General features: G+C 43.7%; 1 protein-coding gene across 1 annotated transcript; it reads left to right on the forward strand.

The window, feature by feature from the left end:
* Positions 1–9,403: 9,403 nt before the first annotated feature.
* On the forward strand, positions 9,404–19,726 carry LOC149438258 (nicotinamide N-methyltransferase-like). The gene is made up of 3 exons (XM_089660064.1): positions 9,404–9,599; positions 12,826–13,033; positions 17,775–19,726. Exons 1-3 carry the CDS (start codon positions 9,449–9,451, stop codon positions 18,193–18,195), a joined length of 780 nt encoding a protein of 259 aa, XP_089516190.1. The 5' UTR covers positions 9,404–9,448; the 3' UTR covers positions 18,196–19,726.
* Positions 19,727–20,984: the final 1,258 nt, after the last annotated feature.

Consider the following 20,984-nt stretch of genomic DNA (forward strand, 5'->3'; position numbering starts at 1 on the left):
TGTGGTCCGACAAAGTGGTTTGTCCAATACTTGCCTTAGAGGCTATGGGGATGGCTGAATGTTCATGTTGGAAGAAGTCAATCCTAGAGTATGAGTCATGTGTAGAGGAGTAAAAGGTATAATCCTTCTCCAGCAGATGGAATATCCTCCAGATATCAATCATTTGGTGCAAATCAAGTGGTAACATGTCTTTGAGATGGAAATGTGCAATAAATAAAAGATGGGGTAACGAGCGCTAGGTCATAAATTGGCAAGCAGCTAGCATAAATGTGAAACCTCAGAACCTCTCATCCATAACCTAAATGAAATATGCAGCGCTATGATGATAATATAGCGTAATAACAACAAAAAGGTGCGCTGTGGAGCGCTCAGGTATACATAAATATAGGTGCATAAGACGTCTATGAATGATGTTAAAAGTGCAATAGTGACATATTAGGTAAAACAATAAACTGTAAACAAAGTCCAAATGTAAATAACAGGTAAATTCCGTGACTCCAGTGATAGTAAATGAGTATGTATTGCACTAACCAGATAGCGCAAAATACTGCGCATTTGAGTTGTCAGACCACTCCTGGTCACCTGGATCTGGAAAGGGGAGGATCAAGGATCATCTGGCCAACCACCGCAAGACAGGCAATCTAGATGTCATCACTCTCCAGGTGTCAGGGATACTCATCTATCCAGCAAGGGGGAGGGGGGGGGGGTACCACACTCCCAGTACCAGAACTTAACTTGCTTCCAGCAGGGAGCCTCTCCCAGAATGCAGCACAAGGAAATCCACCTTGGGGGCGGGGGCTCACAATAAATGAGCCCAAGCAAAGAGTTCTGATAGTGTAGTATTTTATTGGTGAATGAGTAAATCCGCAAGCAAGATAAATGCACTCACATTTGCAATGTATTGGAATTAAAGATGGCCGCCGGCCTCCCATGTGACCTGTGCGGCGTGACGTCACCGGCTGGGCTCTCCACCCTGATGCGTTTCGTGCCCGTGCACGTTGTTAAAGGGAGCGTGCCTTAGCCAGACGATTCCTTATATAGTGTACCTCGCACATGCGTGGTTGTGTTAGGTGACGCCATCTTGGCCCACTCGCGCATGCGCGATGTCAGCGGGAGTGGCCATTTTCTTGCTTGTTCACAAACAACTGAGGAACCTGACGGACACGGATATACAGGTGTCCTGTCTGGGTTAAAACATGTCTTTGAGATGGAGTCTGGCCCCTCTGGACAAGAAATGGTTTCCTTTAAGCAGGAGAAACCTGCCTTCTTGGTCCGTACAGATATTGAATTGCCAGGGGAGAAATTTCGTGATAAGAATACTAGTTCCTTTGGATTTAGAAGATGGAGACTATGATAGGCATTTGGAAAATTAAGAAAAAAAGTTTAGTAATCTTGTCTGCTCTAAAATGAGTCTCTTGAAGGAAGACAATATGTGCTGTGTACATCCACCGCTCAGCAAGACATCTGCTCTGTTTCTTTGGGGAATTTAGCCTATTCATATTCCAGGAGACAACCATCACGGTTATGTTGTAGCCTGCGTGGGTAAACTGTGCTCACGCCCTCAGGGTGACCATGGAGATAGGAAAATATGGGGGAGGGGGAAAAAAGGGGGGATGGGAGAAAGAAGAGAGGAAAGAGGGGGCCTTAAGAAATGAGACTGGCCATCAGTACTTCAGGATTGATTGATTTTCAGATATATACTATAGTTTGTCGACTCTATAACTTTCCTGCAGACTAAATAATAAATACTGATTTGGGTTATTTTTGCCACAGAAATGTATCAATATACATCTTGGCCTAAATTTATGAAGAACAATTATTTATTCGCAAAATTTTATAACAGAAATGAAGAAAAACTTGTTTTTTTTTTAATTAATTCAGCAAAAAATAAAAAACCCAGTGGTGATTAAATACCATCAAAAGAAAGATCTAGGTGTGTGAACAAAGTGATAAAAATTTAGTTTGGGTACAGCGTTGCATGACCGCGCAATTGTCAAAGTGTAAGAATGCTGAAAGCTGAAAATTGGCAAGGGCAGGAAGGGGGGTAAAAGTGCCCGGTATTTAAGTGGTTGAAGAAGCAAAAAGGCACAGTAAAAATCAGGTTGTCCAACCTGTAAACATCTGGCATTGTTGTAAGCACAAAACTTTACTATGTGAGCATACAGTAGTTGTGGTCCCGACTTCCCCACTAGGGCATACAGGTCTCCAACAGCTTGATCCACAGAGTATGCACAGAAGCATGCTGGGATGCACATATAGGAGGAGGCACATGCCGCACCTCGCTGAGCCCAACCCTAACAGCGAAAAAAAACCCCCATAAGGGAGCCCACTAGGTGCAAAGCCCAGTCCCCACATGCTACATATCCATAGTATGGGTATCCTGCTTACATCCCAGAGGGGAGGGCTGCCAGCGGAGAGCAATGTAATTCTTCAAAACCACAACATAAAGTAAACATTCAATAACAGTGCTTGTGAGGGTGAAGTACAGCCTGGCTGGTCCAGTCCCAAGAGGGTAGCTGCTTTCCAAGGCAGCGAGTCCCCAACCTGTGCATTCTCATAAGGAAGCTTTCCCTACTGCTAGTCACTTTCCCTAACAAGAGGGGTCACTCGCCCTACACTAGCCACACGACCGTGCCAAAACCAGGGGGCAAGGACTAAATAGATCCTGCTAACCCAATATGGCCTCTGAGGGTCACATTGGCGCAGTGTAGCCAACCGAAACACTGCTCCATTGACCCAGGATACCATAGAGAAATGTTTCCTTTTCACTTCCTCTCCAGGCTAAGGTACCACTCAATTTGAGCGCCACCTGAAGAACAGAAAATAAACCGCACCTGCCTACACGTATATATCTGTCATACTTAATCATTGACACCCTGGAATGTAACAAAAATGTCCTGTCATCAAAGCTACATTAGGGGGCCAGACCCACAGGGTAGTGGGGAGAGCTCCTGAGCACTATCCACTACGACAGAACATATGAGTGTGTTGTATCAAAGAAAGGTCTTAAGAGTATTCATAAGACAAATGTACATTGGGCTAGAGATGTACTGGAACTGGAGCCTCCTAGTAGCACACTGTCTTCCACTTAACACCACACGTTGAGAAAGGGGGAGCATGTCAATCTCTCAAGGCTACTGGTATCCATAAGGCTAAAATGTAGAAAAGCACAAAGCACTCTGCTGCAGGAAAACTGGACTTGATGTCCACATGAGTGATGGTAACCTCAAGAGTCAGCTCGCTGGGAGGTATGATGCCTGCCTCTACAAGAGCATTGACTGCTTCTTTCTCCATGCAGTCTGCCCCTTGGGGATCCTGGGGCCTGCATTCACTGTATCTGGACATATAATGAACCAATTATTAAAGTTCACTGAATTCTACTCAGAGTTGATGAATAATCTTTCCATCAATGGTCAGTCATTTGCTCCTGTGTGAAAACTGTAAGAAAACTAAATGAAAAATAATATATTTTGTATGTAAAATTACTTAAAGTAGAACTATAAGCAAAACATTTTTTTCATTTGTAAAATTAGTGTATAAGGTCAGGGTGGTGCCGCATAGCCAGACAGTCATAGGAAGAACTAGTTTTTGGTCGGAAAAGATGAAGCCTTCTGTGTATTTCAGATGCTTCCCCCCTTGGGAGGTAAGATTGGGAAATGCCCCATGCTACAGATGCCTAGAATCTACCTCTCTATGCTAAAGAGAACAGGTCTCGCTCAGTGTACTGCCCATTCTGTAAGCAATTCTTTCTAACCAAATTTGATTTACATTACCAGGCTGCTAGACCGCCGTATGTGGAGTAGCTGAATTTACTATGTACTTTGTCGAACTGTTCAGTAAAGAAACAAAAAAGATATGTAGTGGTCTGGACATTGCTGAGTTATTCCTGACCAAAGTGAACTGCCCCTGGAACTTTTTCTTTTCTACCTACCGTATTTGCCGGCGTATAAGACGACTTTTTGACCCTTAAAAATCTTCTCAAAAGTCGGGGGTCGTCTTATACGCCGGTACACATGTTAGGGGGGCTGCGGCATTAAGTACAGGGGTTTGCAGGGGCTGATGTCTCTTACCTGGATCCAGTCCCACGACGATCCGGTCCAGGAAGCGCGGCGTCTCCTTCAATTCGGCCACTGGATGTTCGTGCGGCTGCTCGGCTCCGCCTCCTCACCGGTGATTGGCCGCCAGAACTGTAGCTCAGGAAAGGCACACAGGCGGCCAATCACCGGTGAGGGGGCGGAGCCGAGCGGCCCCGCGAAAATTGAGTGCCGGAGCAGCAGGTAAGTGTGCTGTGTAGAGGTGCTGCTGCAACCACATATGCTGGCTGCAGCAGCACCATACGAGAACAGGGTCAGCAAGTCTCAGTGGGAGGAATAGTGCCCCATCATTGGTGTCACTGATACCAATGATGGGGCACTATTCCTCCCACTGATACCAACGATGGGGCACTATTCCTCCCACTGACACCAACGATGGGGCACTATTCCTCCCCCCCACTGACACCAACGATGGGGCACTATTCCACCCCCCACTGACACCAATGATGGGGCACTATTCCACCCCTCACTGACACCAATGATGGGACACCATTCCTCCCACTGACATCAATGATGGGGCACTATTCCTCCCACTGACACCAATGATGGGGCACTATTCCTGCCACTGATACCAATGATGGGGCACTATTCCTGCCACTGATACCAATGATGGGGCACCTATTCCCCCCACTGATACCAATGATGGGGCACTATTCCTCCCACTGATACCAATGATGGGGCACTATTCCTGCCACTGATACCAATGATGGGGCACTATTCCTCCCACTGACACCAATGATGGAGCACTATTCCTCCACTGATACTAATGATAGGGCACTATTCCTGCCACTAATGCCAATGATGGGGCACTATTCCTGCCACTAATACCAATGATGGGGCACTATTCCTCCCACTGACATCAATGATGGGGCACTATTCCTCCCACTGACACCAATGATGGGGCACTATTCCTCCCACTGATACCAATGATGGGGCACTATTCCTTCCACTGATACCAATGATGGGGCACTATTCCTCCCACTGACACCAATGATGGGGCACTATTCCTCCCACTGACATCAATGATGGGGCACTATTCCTCCCACTGATACCAATGATGGGGCACTATTCCTCCCACTGACACCAATGATGGGGCACTATTCCTCCCACTGATCCCAATGATGGGACACTATTCCTCCCACTGATACCAATGATGGGACACTATTCCTCCCACTGATCCCAATGATGGGACACTATTCCTCCCACTGGTGTGCATTGGAAGAGGGGTAGTCTTATACGGCGAGTATAGCCCAAACACTACATTTTAGCAGGAAAAGTAGGGGGGTCGTCTTATACGCCCAGTCGTCTTATACGCCGGCAAATACGGTACTTTGTGATGTGCGGTTCTTTGCTGAGGCAGCAGGGCTGATAATCCTGGTAAAGCCAGACTTAGTTGCCTTTAGCCAGTGAGGGCTATCCCAGAAGCAAAATGGGGGACACAGACTGGAGGTCCCATGATAAAGGTACCATGATAAAGACATGAGACACTGGAAGATAGCTATCACAGATATAATATTACAGGATTGAGCGTGGCCCACATGAGCTCTAACATGTACACGGCTTCAGTTCCAGAACACACCTCAATACCTAGGCTACCAGTAAATCTGAAACTGCTGACTATTATGGATGAGGTTTGGGTTTGACGCTACCATGGCCTCCCCGGGAATCCTGTGTGGTTGAAAGTCGTGAACCTGTCAAATTGATGCGGGAATTCACTGAGCTAAATTCTTTGTACCACAAAGCACTGCCTTTGCCATTATGTCAGCTGGCTTATAAGGGTCAATAATGGGGGCTTTTTAAAGGGAAAAGGGATTTGTTATTAAAGGGTGAGTTTTCAGCAGTCATTTGTTAATGTGTGTTAGAGAAGTTTAATGAGATCAAAAGGTGTGGGAGACAGAGGTGTTCAGAGACCCAGCAGGTACACCTTTTTGTGTGTACTAGTGACTACTATAGTTGCTGTTTACCTGCCCCCACCCCCTTTTCAGTCTTATTGTTTATCAGTGTAGCACTACCCCCTTGGGGGTTGCTGTTGATTTGGGTCCCCTTATAGTCCTGCACAGCCAGGCAATCGGCATTCTCCACAAAAGCTTGCATTCAAAGTCAGAAATCAGTCCTTGAGCTTTTCTTTTGTTGTTTTTTGATGGGATTTAGAACTAGGGTAGGGTAAGGGGGGTATAGGATGCCCAAGGGAGCCGATAACTGAGGACAAACTTCCTGGAACTATTCACAAGCTTCTCTTCTGCAACACAGTCTCTGTTGGAGTGCTAGCCAGCATCTCCTGGATGTACCACCCCAGACCCTAGATGAAATTCTCCCTTTCCCCCAGAAATCTGGAGATTTACCTGGCAGGGGATCTGGCTTCTGTCCCTTTAAATGAGCAAACAGTCACTAGTAGGGGGATAATCTGGTTTCCCACCAGAGTGTTCCTTCCCCTATCTGCCCAGGGGGTGCAGGTGTACTCACTCAGATCCTCTCCTGTACCACTTGCGGGTTGACTGCTGCTACCAGGCCTATGACTGCTCCTTCCCTGCCACACAGGTGGTCCTCATTCAGGGGGCCAGTAAGCTACAGGTTTTCCCCCTTTCCAGCTCCAGGCTTGCACGCAGACCCCATCCCACTAGGCCTCCTGGCAGCCTTCTTGCTCACAACCTCACATCTTCCTCCAACTTTCTATACCTCTCCCACCACACTCCTCTCCTACCACTGAGCAGGCTCCAACACTTTAAGGGAGTCCCAGCCCCTTGCCAAGCCTCCTGTTGGGGATTGGCTGCGGTCCTTCAAGAGTGCAGCCTCCCACTCCTCAGATCCACCCACTGCTTCCAATGTCTTCCTCCAAAAGCCTCAGAACAGAGTAAAATTCCAGAGGGGCTGACCTGCAGAGCCTCTCAACCTTGACCACAATTTGACCCCTCTGGCTATTACTCCTGAGCTGCTATTCAGCTCCTGTCTACCCATTAGACTCTAAATCCCCCTAGATAAACTAAGAGGGTGCTACATCAGCTAGGTTTACAAAAAAATAGGGTTTGGCAATATGGGGTTTCAGAGATTATTTTTTGAGGGGTGGTATATTATATTTTGCTATGGCCTTTTTGTTATTTTGGGGTCCACAGTGTACATTTGTTGCTGACACAAAAAAGCTGCCCTTTGCTTGCAGCACATCGACGCATTGTTGTGTGATCAGGGGCGGACTGACAACTCATGGGGCCCCCGGGCAATAGGGGATCATGAGGCCCCTGTGTCCTTGCCCAAACTCAAAAAAGCCTATGAAAAAGGTACCAGGGGCATCTCATGGGGCCACCTACTGACCCAGGGGCCCTCGGGCAGTGCCCGAGTTTCCAAATGGTCAGTCCGCTCCTGTGTGTGATATAGCGTACATCAAAGCACCACATATTTTTTCCCCCATTACTAAAGTTGATTTTAAATGTAGTCAATCCCCTTTATTGAAATTGTCAGGCAGGCCCAAAGGGAGAGAAAGCGGATCTGCACATGGATAATATGCCTGTAGAGATAGTAGGAGGTGAGCAGGCTCTTTAGGGCAAATTTGTGGTCGGGCCATATCACCAAGAGGCATGCCATTTCTCCCTATTTTAGATATACAGTACCTTAAATTACACAGGTCTGCGACTAAAAAGCTGTTTGATTATTTTCATCTAATTTCCATATATTTTGGTGTGCTGAAAACAAATAAAATATTGAAAAAACTCCTAGACGTCATGATTTGCCACAAAATGCAAAATTGTTTTCAAATTTATCAAATTTTTTTAATTTTTGGTATTTTTTTTATATTATGGGTTTTTAACCAACTTTAAAGTCCAAATTACTATTAATTAATTCATAAAAGTGCATTTAAGATATAAAATGCCAAAAAAACCTTAAAGGGGTTGTCCGAGTTATGTAAAAAAAAATAGCACTGTAAATCTGATGGTCAGCAATCTATACATAAGCTAAGCAAGTTTTAGGGGAAAAACATTCTATTTCCTCATTTCCCTAGTTCTCTTCTGGCCCTTTGTTGTTATTTGCAGGTAAACAATCTCTGCCCCTCCCCCCCTGCAAAGGGGGTGAATACAAGTGGTGCTCTGAGTGACATGTCTGACTACTGGGATACTCAGCAGCATGCTGTATGTATAAGCCTTAGCCCTGAGTCTGTGCTTCTAATGGTAGAAGGGGTTAATCTTTTCTGAAGAATCCAGTGGGTGGGATACCAAATACCCTTGTTTTCTGTGTCTTTGGGACAGTCGAGACCGACAAAATCACTGGACCAAGAAGAGTTGGCAGCCGAGGGTGCTAACAGTTGGTGAAAAAAATGTCCTCCAAGAAACTTTGGTACCTTCCCATAAAGTTCTTCTACCACCTCTCCACATAAAATTGGGATTGATGAAGCAATGCGTAAAATCACTTCCAAGAGATGGAGAATGCTTCAAATACTTGGTCACCAAGTTTCTAGGCCTGTCGAGGCAAAATTGAAGGAAGGTGTGTTTGTCGGACCAGACATTAGAAGGCTTATAGTTGATCAAGAGTTTGTCAATACCATGACGGATCCTCAAAAAGAAGGTTGGATTGCATTTAAAGAAGTCGTACAGAAATTTTTAGGCAATAACAAAGATCCTCCCTACAAAAAGATCGTCGGACGAATGCTGAAAGCATTTCAAGCTTTAGGTTGCCTGATGAGTTTGAAAGTGCATTTCCTCCAGTCCCACCTTGACTACTTTCCTGAAAATTTGGGAGCTGTGTGTGAGGAACAAGGTAAACGATTCCACCAAGACATTAAAGAGATGGAAAGGAGATACCAGGGAAAATGGAGCATTACAATGATGGCAGACTACTGTTGGATGCTTCAGAGAGACATTCCAGATGCTACTCACAAGCGTAAATGCACCAAGAGGAGCCTCACAGGGAAGAAGAATCGAGTTTAGTGTGTGTAGGTGAGCTCATTTCAGTTCAAAAAAGGATTTTCATGAAAAAATTGTAATAAAACTTTAATTTTATAAGTCTATTTCCATTTATTTTGAGGTATTGCCTTATTTAACATAGTTACCTAAATTGTCAGGAAACATGATGTCCTATGACAAAATGGAGGTCATTTTCGGATTCAGCGCATCAAAAAACATAAAGATTACGTGGAATAACCAAAACAGCTCTTGAAAAAAATTATTTTGCAGACCTGTGTTATGAATTGACACAATGTAGTCACCAGAATCTCAGCTGACAAAGCATGATTTGAGTCCCAATGTAATATTATTTGGTGACATTCTAATTAAATCATTAACATATTTAAAAATGTAAATATTGGGCACATATCAGAAGATAAGAAAAACATTTGAGATTTGCTAGAGTGGAGATAACAATATTACAGGATGGAGCCCGACTTTCATAAGCTCTACAATGTACACGGCTTCCATTCCCGAACATTCCTTGACACGTACTGTTCTAATAAACCGGAAAGGACCTTAACTTATGAGTGTCTGACAAATCCTATGGAGAAGTTTCACTATGCATTTTCCACAGGTAGGTAAAATTTAATTTTGAATTAATAAATTATTTTTTAAAGACTGCTAAAAAGTTCAGGATGTACTGTACTGTATATATTAGGAAAAATGCAGCATGAACTATTGATTTGCACAATGATCTTTTTCAAGTAAAGAATGAACAGAGGATGAACAAATCATTTATTTAGACAAACCAGGTACAGACAAAGCAGAATTGCTGTTGATCCACATTTTAGGAAAACCCATGGATATTTTACCTTGCTATTGGAGCACAAGATTATGCATAATGAGGCTGTTTTCAAATGTTTTAAAAGGCCAATAAACCCAGCCACTTACATTTGTTGGAAACACCAACAATTTGATCACCCTGCATAAACTCCCAGCATAGTTACAGTATGTCCTCCTGGAAGTATTGGCTGTTCCTGACCACTTTTGTATGTTTAAGGTCCTCTTATTACATTTTACATAACATAAAACAATTTATACTTTAAATCCAGCATGGAGTATGGGAGATCTTCATAATGGACACACTACAGTTGCAAGAAAAAGTATGTGAACCCCTTGGGATTACGTGGAGTTTTGCATGAATTGGGCATAAAATGTGCTCTGAACGTCATCTAAGTCACAACAATAGAAGAACACAGTCAGCTGAACATAATACTAAACAAACATTAGATGTTGCCATGGTTTAATTGCACATAACATGTAAGCATTCACAGTGCAGTGAGGAAAAAGTATGTGAGGCCCTAGCTTAATGACTTCTCCCAGAGCTAATTGGAGCCAGGAGTGAGCCAACCTTGACTCCAATCAGTGTGATGATATTGGATGTGTTGCTGACAGCTGTCCTGCCCTTAAAAAACACACACCTGTTTTGGGTTTACTGGTTTCAAGAAGCACTGTCTGATGTGAACCATGCCTCGCAGAAAAGAGCTCTCAGAAGACCTACGATCAAGAATTGTTGACTTGCATGAAGCTGGAAAGGGTTACAAAAGTATCTCCAAAAGCCTTGATGTTCATGTGCCCACGGTAAGACAGACTGTCTACAAATGGAGAACTGTAGGTGTGCATACCTGGAAATTCAGTGCAGGATGTGGGAGCCCCTCATTATGGGCACAGAAGGAGTACAGAGTCATGACCTTAGCGTTATGAAAAAAAAAAAGAAACTGGCAGGTGGTTTAACTTTTGAGCACCTAAAAAAAAAAAGAACAATCACCTCCAGGCAAACTCAGGCATTTTGCCACCTTTCAGGGGCTAAAGATTGCTTTTAACTGGATTTTCTACACTCACCCACTATGTGAACACTATGTGCATGCCAGCATCCAGGAAAAAGCACCGACGAGGGGCCCAGAAATCTCTTACCTATTACCTCCTGAGAAACAGAGCTCTTGAGCTTTGCTCAAGATGGCACTGGCTCACAGTCTTCTTCAGCCACATCACTCTTTTCTCCTGTGCAGCAGCCTACTTCTTTTGAGGATCTGCAGTGAGTACGTTCCTCTTATTAAAGAAGATCTAGACAGCAGCTTGAAGACTATGTACACTAAACTGGAGTCTAAATTTTAATCTGAGTTATACAAAACTGCCAGCAGCCTGACACAGGAGATAGCTGCACTATGCTTATGCAGTGACATTATGGAAACTAAGCGTGATGAACTTTCTATCGCCTACAGTGAGCTTAACAGATGAACATGAAGCTTTGGCTGCTGCTTTCACACAGCTGAAATCCCAGGCTGAGGACTTAGATAACAGAAATTGGAGGAACAACCTAAACATTAGGGGAGTTCCACAATCTGTTCTGAGGTATCTACTTATGTCATGAGGCTTTTTAAATCTTTACTGTCTGAAAATGATACACCGTCCTTTATTTGTGACCAGATCCCTAGACCCTGATGAGCAAAACCACCCCCAGATAACCCACCCAGAGATTGTTCTGTGTATGAGGGACTTCCTTACCAAAGAAGAGATCCTTAGAGCTTCTAGGAATTCACAAAATATCATGCAAGATGGGGTCTCTCTTCAAAATTTCCCTGACATCTCTCCTCCTGCACTTGGGAGATGTAGAAATATGAAAAAGATTACCTCTGCCTTAGCAGCAGACAGAATTAGATACTACTGGGGGTTTCCCTTCAAGCTTATTGTTCTGCATAATGGCTCCACCTATATTGATTCCAATGTTATGCAAGATATCCTGGAGAAACTAGGATTCTTGAATCCAGAAGCTCTTTCCAGACCCCTGTCCACTCCTAAACCTTCACCTATTTGAAATACACCCTCTCCACACCGAAATCTCAAGAGGGTTTGCTATGAGGTGGGCAGGGCAGAACCTGCTTGATTTGCTGATATTCAACTGGTGATCAGTTTTCTGGCTCTTGGTCTCAAGACTCTTGGTCTTGGCATCCAACATTTAAAAAATTGTCACTCTTTCAGAATTTTTTTCTAGGCCTCCTCAGTCACATGCCTACTAGGTGGCCCATTATCTTATAAAACTGAATACCATGGTTCCTGTTCATGCACAGCCTTATATAATACTGACATAGGATGGCTATGTCCTCCAATGCCAACATTATACTCCCTCACTCAGTTGTTTTTGTACAAGGTGATCAGTGGAGCGTGACAACAATGATTTTTGTTCTTTTTATTTTCTTTTTTGGTCAAATTGTATCTTATGCTATGGTTTTTCTTTAATCCATACCATTTGTTAATCTGCTCCCTTTTTACCAGACTGAGTTTGGGACTCTGCAGTCCCTTTTACATACTCAGTTGCCTGGTACTCTGTTCGGGCTGAATTACTATTCAAGCTCTTTAAGGGCGCCTGTTAACTTGTTTTAAAATTTTGGTTATGATTTTGTTATCTGTTTTATTTTTGGTAATCTTATTAATACGTGAGGACCTGTTTGATGTCAACAATGTAGCCTGTGAATCCAGGTAGAGAGAGCAGCTTTGCTGCAGATGAGCACAGCACTGGATGGAGAGAGGTCTCAGGTGAGTATTTAGGGGTGGAAAGGGGATAGACAAGTAGTGTGGAGTTGTTTACCTTAATGTATAGAATGCATTAAGGTAAAACACCTCTTGACTTTAGAACCACTTTAATGTACAGTTAGGCAGCAGAGTGTGTCATGCATGCCGGAATTGCACATATTCTGATGGAACATAGTTGTGCTGTAACTGTCTTGAATTCAAATTGCATGTGTGTGGAGACTATAACACAGCTCTCCTTGAAGGTTTTTTTTTTTTTTTTTTTGCTGCAGGTGACTTTAAAGGAGATGTGTTGATTGACATCAGCATTGGTCCCATCATTCACCATCTCTATTCGGCCCAGGGATGTTTCAAAGATATCATCCTTCTCAAGCCTACTGACCACTGTATTGTAGAAGTGAAAAAATGGACGGGTAAACGAACCGGAGCATTTGATTGGTCACATACCTGTACGGTTGGTACAGAGATGGCAGAAAACAGGTGAAGTATCTGCCAGCTTTTTGTCAGTTAGGTTGAATGCCTGGCATAATGTTTCAACAGTGTTGGAAGAAGGACCAGGTATCATTTTTTGAATGTTTTTGTATTTTGTTTCTTAAAACCTGAAATTTTAGTTCGTATTTCAGATAGCCCTGAAAATATATTTCTGGGCTATCTGAAATAATTCCCAAAACTCAGGACTCTCCTATTTATTCTGGTCCATGTGGGTAGCTCAAACCCCAGGACCACTTAGTCTGCATCTCTACAAGTCTAGCTGGACTACTCTCATCCAAAACCAGGGATAAAATATCACCATACTTAAAGCAGAGTTCCAGTTGAATAAAAATAAATAAATAAATAAAAGTCAGCAGCTACAAAAACTGTAGCTGATGGCTTTTAAAATACAGACACTTACCTGTCCCTCGGTCCAGTTGTTTCCTCAATATGGCTGGTTTCACCAGCCATCTTCTCTCCTCGGCGCTAGCATCTTCAGTGTGGGCTTGCAGCTTCACAGCTGAGTGCCCAATTCACATGCGCGAGTATCACTGCTGTTTGTAAATGGTCTCGTAGTGTTCTGGGACCTGTCACGTGTCCCAGAAGACTACAGGAAGGGAGGGGGAGGACAACTTCCGTTTCCAATCACCTTAGGCGATCGCATCAAAAGTGGGAGCGGGTACCTGTCACATTCGGGTACCAGCTCCCCAAAAGGTGCCTATTCTTAATGGGGAGCGGGGGACAAAGTCTTAAAGCGGAACTTCCCCTTTTGGGTGGAGCTCTGCTTTAAGGCAATCACAGTGGGCGCAAACATAGTGTCCCATGCCCTTTCCCTACAGAAGGATTTGGAGCCTCCAGCTTGGCAAAGATCAGAGTAGTCTATACCACCTTCTTTGTCTCACCGATTCTTTTATTTGGTAAAAGTTCCCAATACCAGCAGTGTGTAATAACAGTAATGTGCAGACCAGAAGGCAGTTAAACATTATGCTATTTACATAGAGAGATATTGATGCTTGTGCTGCAAGGTTGTCTTACTCTATAGCAATGCAAACAGAGGTGTAGCACCCTCCTAGTTTGATAATTGTTAGGTAAATTTAGTTAGCGCCTCTGTAGACAGCAGAAAAGGGTTTAAATGTGTTAGGAGCTGTTCAGTGTCTTACGGGCTGCTGGCCTGTTGCTTCCCCCATCTTCTGGAGTGTTCAAGAACATAGTGGGAGGTAGAGCAGGGCTAGCAGCCTGACTATTTATGGATCTCCAGCCTATTTCTGAAGATGCATACTCAGTAGGGGGAGGGAAATGCATAAATACTCTGAGACCTGGTAGCGTGGAGAGCAGAGTCCATGGTCCATCCCTCTGGAGGTGACCCGTATGCTAGGGGCTCTGCCCTTGGGGCAGAGAGGAAAAAAAAGGAGAAGATGCCTTGGGAGTTGTTGCAACCATCAAAGTCCCAGCTAGGTTTACCTGGGGACCCTACTAGAGAGAGAGACAGCCTGGGACTTTGTGGAGTCAAGAGCCAGAAGTTCTGGAGAGTGGAAGCTCCATGTTTGAGACTGGGGATGGACCATGTTTTGGGAGTGAGTACTTAATCCAGCCATACTTACAAAAGAAGTGACTGTGGAATACAATACCTCACAATTCAGGTGCAGCCGGAAGCAGTGCCGGACAACCAATGGCACACCATTTGTCAGTGACTGAACTTAGTGCAGCCAGGTGCAGTGCAAGACAAGCATGCTTTGTGCTACTTCTACTGCTGCTACTACTAATACTACTTCTACTACTACTCCCACTACTAGTAGAATTACAGGACGACTTTGCAGCCTATGACTGTGCGAGACAGCTGGCAACCTGTACAGTGCAGCCAGGAGCTTATCTGTCCTCTATTTTGTATAAAATTCTGCGGTTTTCTACAGTTTGGAGTATCCCATGTTCCCAACCTGATCCAAGTTCATTGGTCCCTCATAAAAACCCCTAGACTTCACTGAGCCTGAGGAAGAGTGTGGAAAATAACGTGTGCCAGGCTGTTGGTGCTGTAAAGGGGAAATAGGCCCAATCACCAGTGGGTCTATTGGGAGTAGTGCTACAGAGGTGAAGCACAATTTTCTTCCACAGTGTAAACAGCATAGAATTGTTTATGCAAGCATAGTTATCAGAAGAAGAGCCTTAGTACCAACATCTTGCATCACACAGAGTCCAGTGTCTCTGGCAAATCACAAGAGCCTTCCTTTTTACTCCCCATCTCTTTTGGGAAGGGGCTGGTGGTACAAAAGGTAATAATTGTGGGAGATGGACTGGTAGAAGGAATAAAAGTTTCCATTATTAGCTGAAGGCAGGATAGTCTTCCTGAAGAGTTTTCAGAGATCGTGAAAAAATGGGCAGAGTAGGCGATAGTCTGATTGGGGTAAAGAGTTCCAGAGGATGGGGGAGGTTCTGGAGAAGTCCTGTAGATGAGAATGGGAGAAGGAGACAAGGGAGCTAGAGAGTAAGAGGTCGTGGGAGGAGCGGAAAGAACGGTTTGGGTGATATTGGAGACAAGATTGCTGTTCATAGTGGTACTGTTCTCTTCAACCCAGAGAAGAGATCCTCACACACTTACAGCCCACTCCATTTCACCAACCAACCCTAAGCAATTCCCACTGGGACCTTAAATACTACTTAGGAAACCCAAGTTATGGGCATACTAGACTCCCTGACAAAATACAGAGGTGGCCTCCCATAGTAAGGATATGTGCATCCAGTTAAAACAGGACAGGAGAGCAGATGAGGAAAGGAGCGTAAAGGAGAGGAGAAGAAAAGGAAAAGAGAGAGCATGAAGATAGAGATATAGATAGTGATCGGAATTAGTGACTCAAATGAAGATTGATTGTAAAGGTACATTTTTTTTAAATAATATACATGTCATACCTACCTGCTTTGTGCAGTAGTTTAGCACAGGGCAGTCTTGATCCTCCTCTTCAGGATCCCCCACCTGCCCCATGGCACTCTTAGTTCCTTCTCCCTTCCAAGTGCCCCCATAGCAAGCCACTTGCTATGGTGATACTTGTCTGGGCTCAATCCCGAGCCAGAATGTGTGCATCTATTGACACATATAGCACGGCTCAGCCCTCCCTGCACTCTACTCACCGGATTTGATTTACAGCAGTAGGAGCCAATGGCTCCCACTGCTGCCTCCATATCCAGTGAGGAGAGAGCATTACCGCTGCTTTCCAGCATAGTGCTGGATCGAGATCAGGCTCAAGTAAGAATTTAGAGGGGGCTGGGAGAAGAACTGATCACAGAAGGATTCTTATGTTAAGCTGCGGAAGGTTTTACCCTCTTCATGACCAGACCATTTTTTGCTATTCAGTACTGCACTAGTTTAACTGGCAATTGCTCAGTCATGCAACACACTATGCAAATGAAATTTATATCATTTTTTCCACACAAATAGAGCTTTCCTTTGGTTGTATGTTATCACCGCTGGGTTTTTAATTTTTTTATTATAGAAATGAAAAAAGACTGAAAATTAATAACCCCCCCGATATTTTCTACTTTCTGTTATAAAACATATCAGAAAGAATTTCTTCATAAACTTAGGCCAAAATGTATTCTGCTACATGTCTTTGATAAAAAAAATTCCAATAAGTGTATATTAATTGGTTTGTGTTATAGTTATAGCGGCTACAAACTATGATATATACAATATATTTGAAAATTGATTAATTCTGATGAATTGATGGCTGATTTCATTTCTTGAGGCCCTTAAAATGCCAGGACAGTACAAATACCCTCTGGATGACCTTTGTTTGGAAAGTAGACAGTCCTAGGTATTTAGTAAGGCATGGAGATTTTTTTGAAGTTGTAATATTCTGTCATAAATTTTCTGAAAATGAAGAAATGAAATAAAATACTGTCACCAGCACAATACAGCGTCATCATATGATTGGTAAGGCGGTGATCAGGAACACTGACTAGTGACAGTATTTAAAAAAAAAACTAACAAAAAAATGTAGACTAATTTTTTAAAACATTTTTCTTTTTTTAAACTTTTTTGACATTTATTTGCTGTTACAATGATGATCACTGTCAAAGCAATGCTTTGCACTGTCATGAATGGGTTACATTCATGACAGCTGTGATTACTAGTGATCTGTGATTGGCTGTGCTGTGACTGGCCCAGGTACCATGTGATAGCTGTGGGGCGCAGCTGTTATGAATTAATTTGTTCATAACAGTTTTGTTGACATTATGATCAAGTGATTACATAGAGATCACATGATCTCCTGGCCGCTGAATGCAGCCGGGTACTGGTATCCATAATCCAATGTGTCCTAAGGACAGAGCGGTCACGGAAGCAGCATGCTGCGTGCCCGAGGTGGTGCACCAATGCGTCCATGCTAAGCAACGTACAGATACATCCCTTAGCCTGTAGCTGCCACCCACCTGCAGTACATATTCTGCAACTAGTTAATTTAGAGAATGCATTAAAGTGAAAAACCTTCTGCCTTTACAACCACTTTCAATGAGTTTGATTTATTTATATGTTTATTTATTTCAATCTTCAATTATTCTAGTTTTAAAAAAAAAAAATCCAAATGCCCAACATAGCAACATTCCATTCTTCCTTTCTCCAGTTTTATGTATTCTCGCTATGAATAGCCATCTACAGCTTAGAAATGTTAGCAGCATTTCACCTGCTCAGACCTAATATACTCAATGCCCCACAGAATATCTGAATCTTTTATGTGACATGAGATGTGCTTCTCCCTTTCAGTGTGCAATGTGAGGACAAAGAAATTGGACTCAGGGACGCCATTACCCATGTTGTAAAATTTGATCTTGACCAGGAAAATCTCACCGGCCCAGTGGTGCTTCCACAAGCTGACTGCCTTGTGCTCGCCTCTATTCTGGAAGTCATCAGCAAAGACCTTGAAGATTTTGTGAGAAACTTCAGGAAATTCTCAAAGCTTCTAAAACCTGGCGGACACTTGTTGTATTATGGATTTTTAAATGGCACTTTCTATATGGTTGGCGGAGACAAGTTTCATGTTGTCAAGTATAATGAAAGCAACTTGAGAAGTATACTCAGTAATGAGGGGTTTATCATCAGCCATTTGGAGGTTTCCCAAAGAATGGCGGAGAGTGATCTATGTGATTTTGACTCAAATGTGTTTTGCATAGCTTATAAAGAATAGACACATTAGGCTGTGTTCACACCACTGTGTTGAAGGATATGTTCAGCTTTGTAAAAAAAAAAAAAATACAATTTTTTTTGCAGGTAAAAAATGCATTTATTATTTTATTTTACTAGGAGCCTGCAAAGCATTGCACCCATGATCAGCACATCGCCGATGCAATACAAGGCTCCTGCAGACTCTCAGTTACATAATGACTGCATCAACAAACTACCTAGAGCTCTCATCAGTGCCCCAGTAGTTCACTGGGAACTACAAGCCGACAGCCAAAAAGGCTGTTGATACTTGAAGTTCTCCCATTTACAGAACACGTGAGTAAATGCTGCGGGCAGGTGGGCGGGGTCCCGCAGGGCCGCGTATTTGTAAAAATATGACAGCAGGTGTGGATCCTGCTCACTGTCACAATGGGAGATTGGATGGGGGGACTGCTGCAACAGAAGCATGTTACATGTTATACCCTGAATACAGGTGTAACATGTAACGTGTTGTAAAAGGTGAACTTATCCTTTAAGGAGCCCATGGATTATGCAATTTTCTTTCCTTCCATGACAGGTGGAAGGAAAGAAAATAGCTTGATTCCCCCATCAACACAGTCAGTATTGACGGGGAATCCCTCAGATCCCAGAGCTATTGTATTTTGCCTGCTGGGAGCCTTCCCCACCAACAGAACACAAAGACCACTGCTGGTGGCTATAGCTGCCTGCAGCAATCACATGAGAAAAAAAATCTGACAGGCTGGTTGTACTAAAATCAATCAATTGACTTCAGTGCAACCAGCCTGCCCATAGATGGATCGAAACTTGGCTGGTCCCTGCTGAACCGGCTGAGATTCGATCCATCTATGGCTGGCTTTAGAAAAGCACATGAATTTTAATCAAAAAGCATAATCTGTTTAATGCAATTTTAATGTGTTGCATTAAAATATAATGCAAGCAAAGCTTGGGTTACATGTATTTTACGTGCATTTTCTGCCTTTGAAATTTGACACGTGATTTAAAAGGTGCACTAATGCATATTGAATTTTTAGTGCGTTTTTCATGTGTTGCCTTTGACTATATTGTAAAGTGCATTTGTACCAAAAAATGCACAAAAGATGCAGAAAGCTGAAGTTTTCAAAAACGTAGAGTAGTTTCCTCTAACACTGATATAAACAGCTTCATACGGTAGATTACAATGGTAACTAGAATTATCATGCGCTTTGATCCAGCATTGTAGAGTATATGAAAAACACCAGTGTGAATAGGTCCTTAGGTAGCAAATGGAATTCAGAAACAAATTTCAGCATACTACCTATGTACTGTTCCCGGAGTGGAGGAAGTCCTGTGGATATAGCGAGAGCCAATCATAGGACTGCTTCTAAAACTTAAAAAAAATGTTTTTCACGCTGACAAGCTGTGGCCATTTTTAACGAGCATTTCTTGGCAGGCAACAAAAGGTACAGAAGCCCTGACGAAGAAGGCATCCTAAGACCTCTAAACATGTTCAACATTGCTGGATTTTTTGAGCTAATAAATAGACAAAAGTCAAAATATTCTGATTCTAAATTATTTATTTGTAATGGTTCTATACCAGACATCACTGAATAGTGACTCCAGTCTGGCCGTGAGATGTATGATAGTTTTATTATGACCGTGATACATTGTTTATAAGTGAATTCCATTCACAGTGGTGTATCTAGGATATGGCAGCTATGGAATATGCTTTGTGCGCCACTTGAAGGGGGGGTGCCAGAGCCATACCACTCAGCAGCCTTGGTGTCTCTCTCTCCACTTCTTCCCCCGAGCCCAATCCCCTTGTAGTCTCCAGCGCAGCCAGATTATTTTCCCGGGTCTTCACTATTGTCATCTTCTGCCTCCCAACATCTGAGATGCTGCTGTGAAGCCATGTATTGTAGGACTGCGAAAGGAGCTAAGGACATTGATGTAAGGACACTGATGGAAGGACACTGATGGAAGGACACTGATGGAAAGACACTGATGGAAAGAGGGGCTGTGATATAAATGTAATCTGAGGACTCTGTGATGGAGGACTGAGGACACTAATGTGAGGGAGGAGCTCTAACATGAAGGGGGGGAGGGTGGCTGTGATGTGAACGGGAGACTGATGTGAAGTGGAGACTGTGATGTGACGGGAAACCGTGATTTGAAGGCGGGACTGTGATGTGACGGGAAACCGTGATATGAAGGCGGGAGTGTGATGTGAAGGGGGACAGTGATGTGAAGGGGGACTGTGATGTCCCACATCACAGTCCCACTTCATATCACGGTCTCCCCTCACATCACAGTCCCGCCTTCATATCACTGTCTCCCCTCACATCACAGTCCCACCTTCATATCACAGCCCTCATTCACATCACAGCCCCCGTCCACATCACAGTCCCCCTTCATATCACGGTCTCCCGTCACATCACAGTCCCACTTCATATCACGGTCTCCCCTCACATCACAGTCCTGCCTTCATATCATGGTTTCCCGTCACATCACAGTCCCCCTTCATATCACGGTTTCCTGTCACATCAGTCTCCACTTCACGTCAGTCTCCCGTTCATATCACAGCCTCCCTTCCACCCACTCTTCCTTCCTTCCACCCACCCCTCTCTTCCTTCCTTCCCTCCATCCACACCTCCCTCCCTTCCTTCCACCCATCCCTCCATTCCTCCCTTTCTTCTTTCCACCCACTCCCCCCTTCCTTCCTTCCACCCACCCCTCCCTTTCTTCCATCCATCCTTCCTTCCACCCACCCCTCCCTCCCTTCCTCCCATCCTCCCTTCTTTCCTTCCACCCGCCCCT

This window comes from Staurois parvus, unplaced genomic scaffold, assembly GCF_062004578.1.
Source record: "Staurois parvus isolate SC_StPar_1 unplaced genomic scaffold, SC_StPar_1.0 ptg001200l, whole genome shotgun sequence".
Taxonomy (NCBI): Eukaryota; Metazoa; Chordata; class Amphibia; order Anura; family Ranidae; genus Staurois; species Staurois parvus.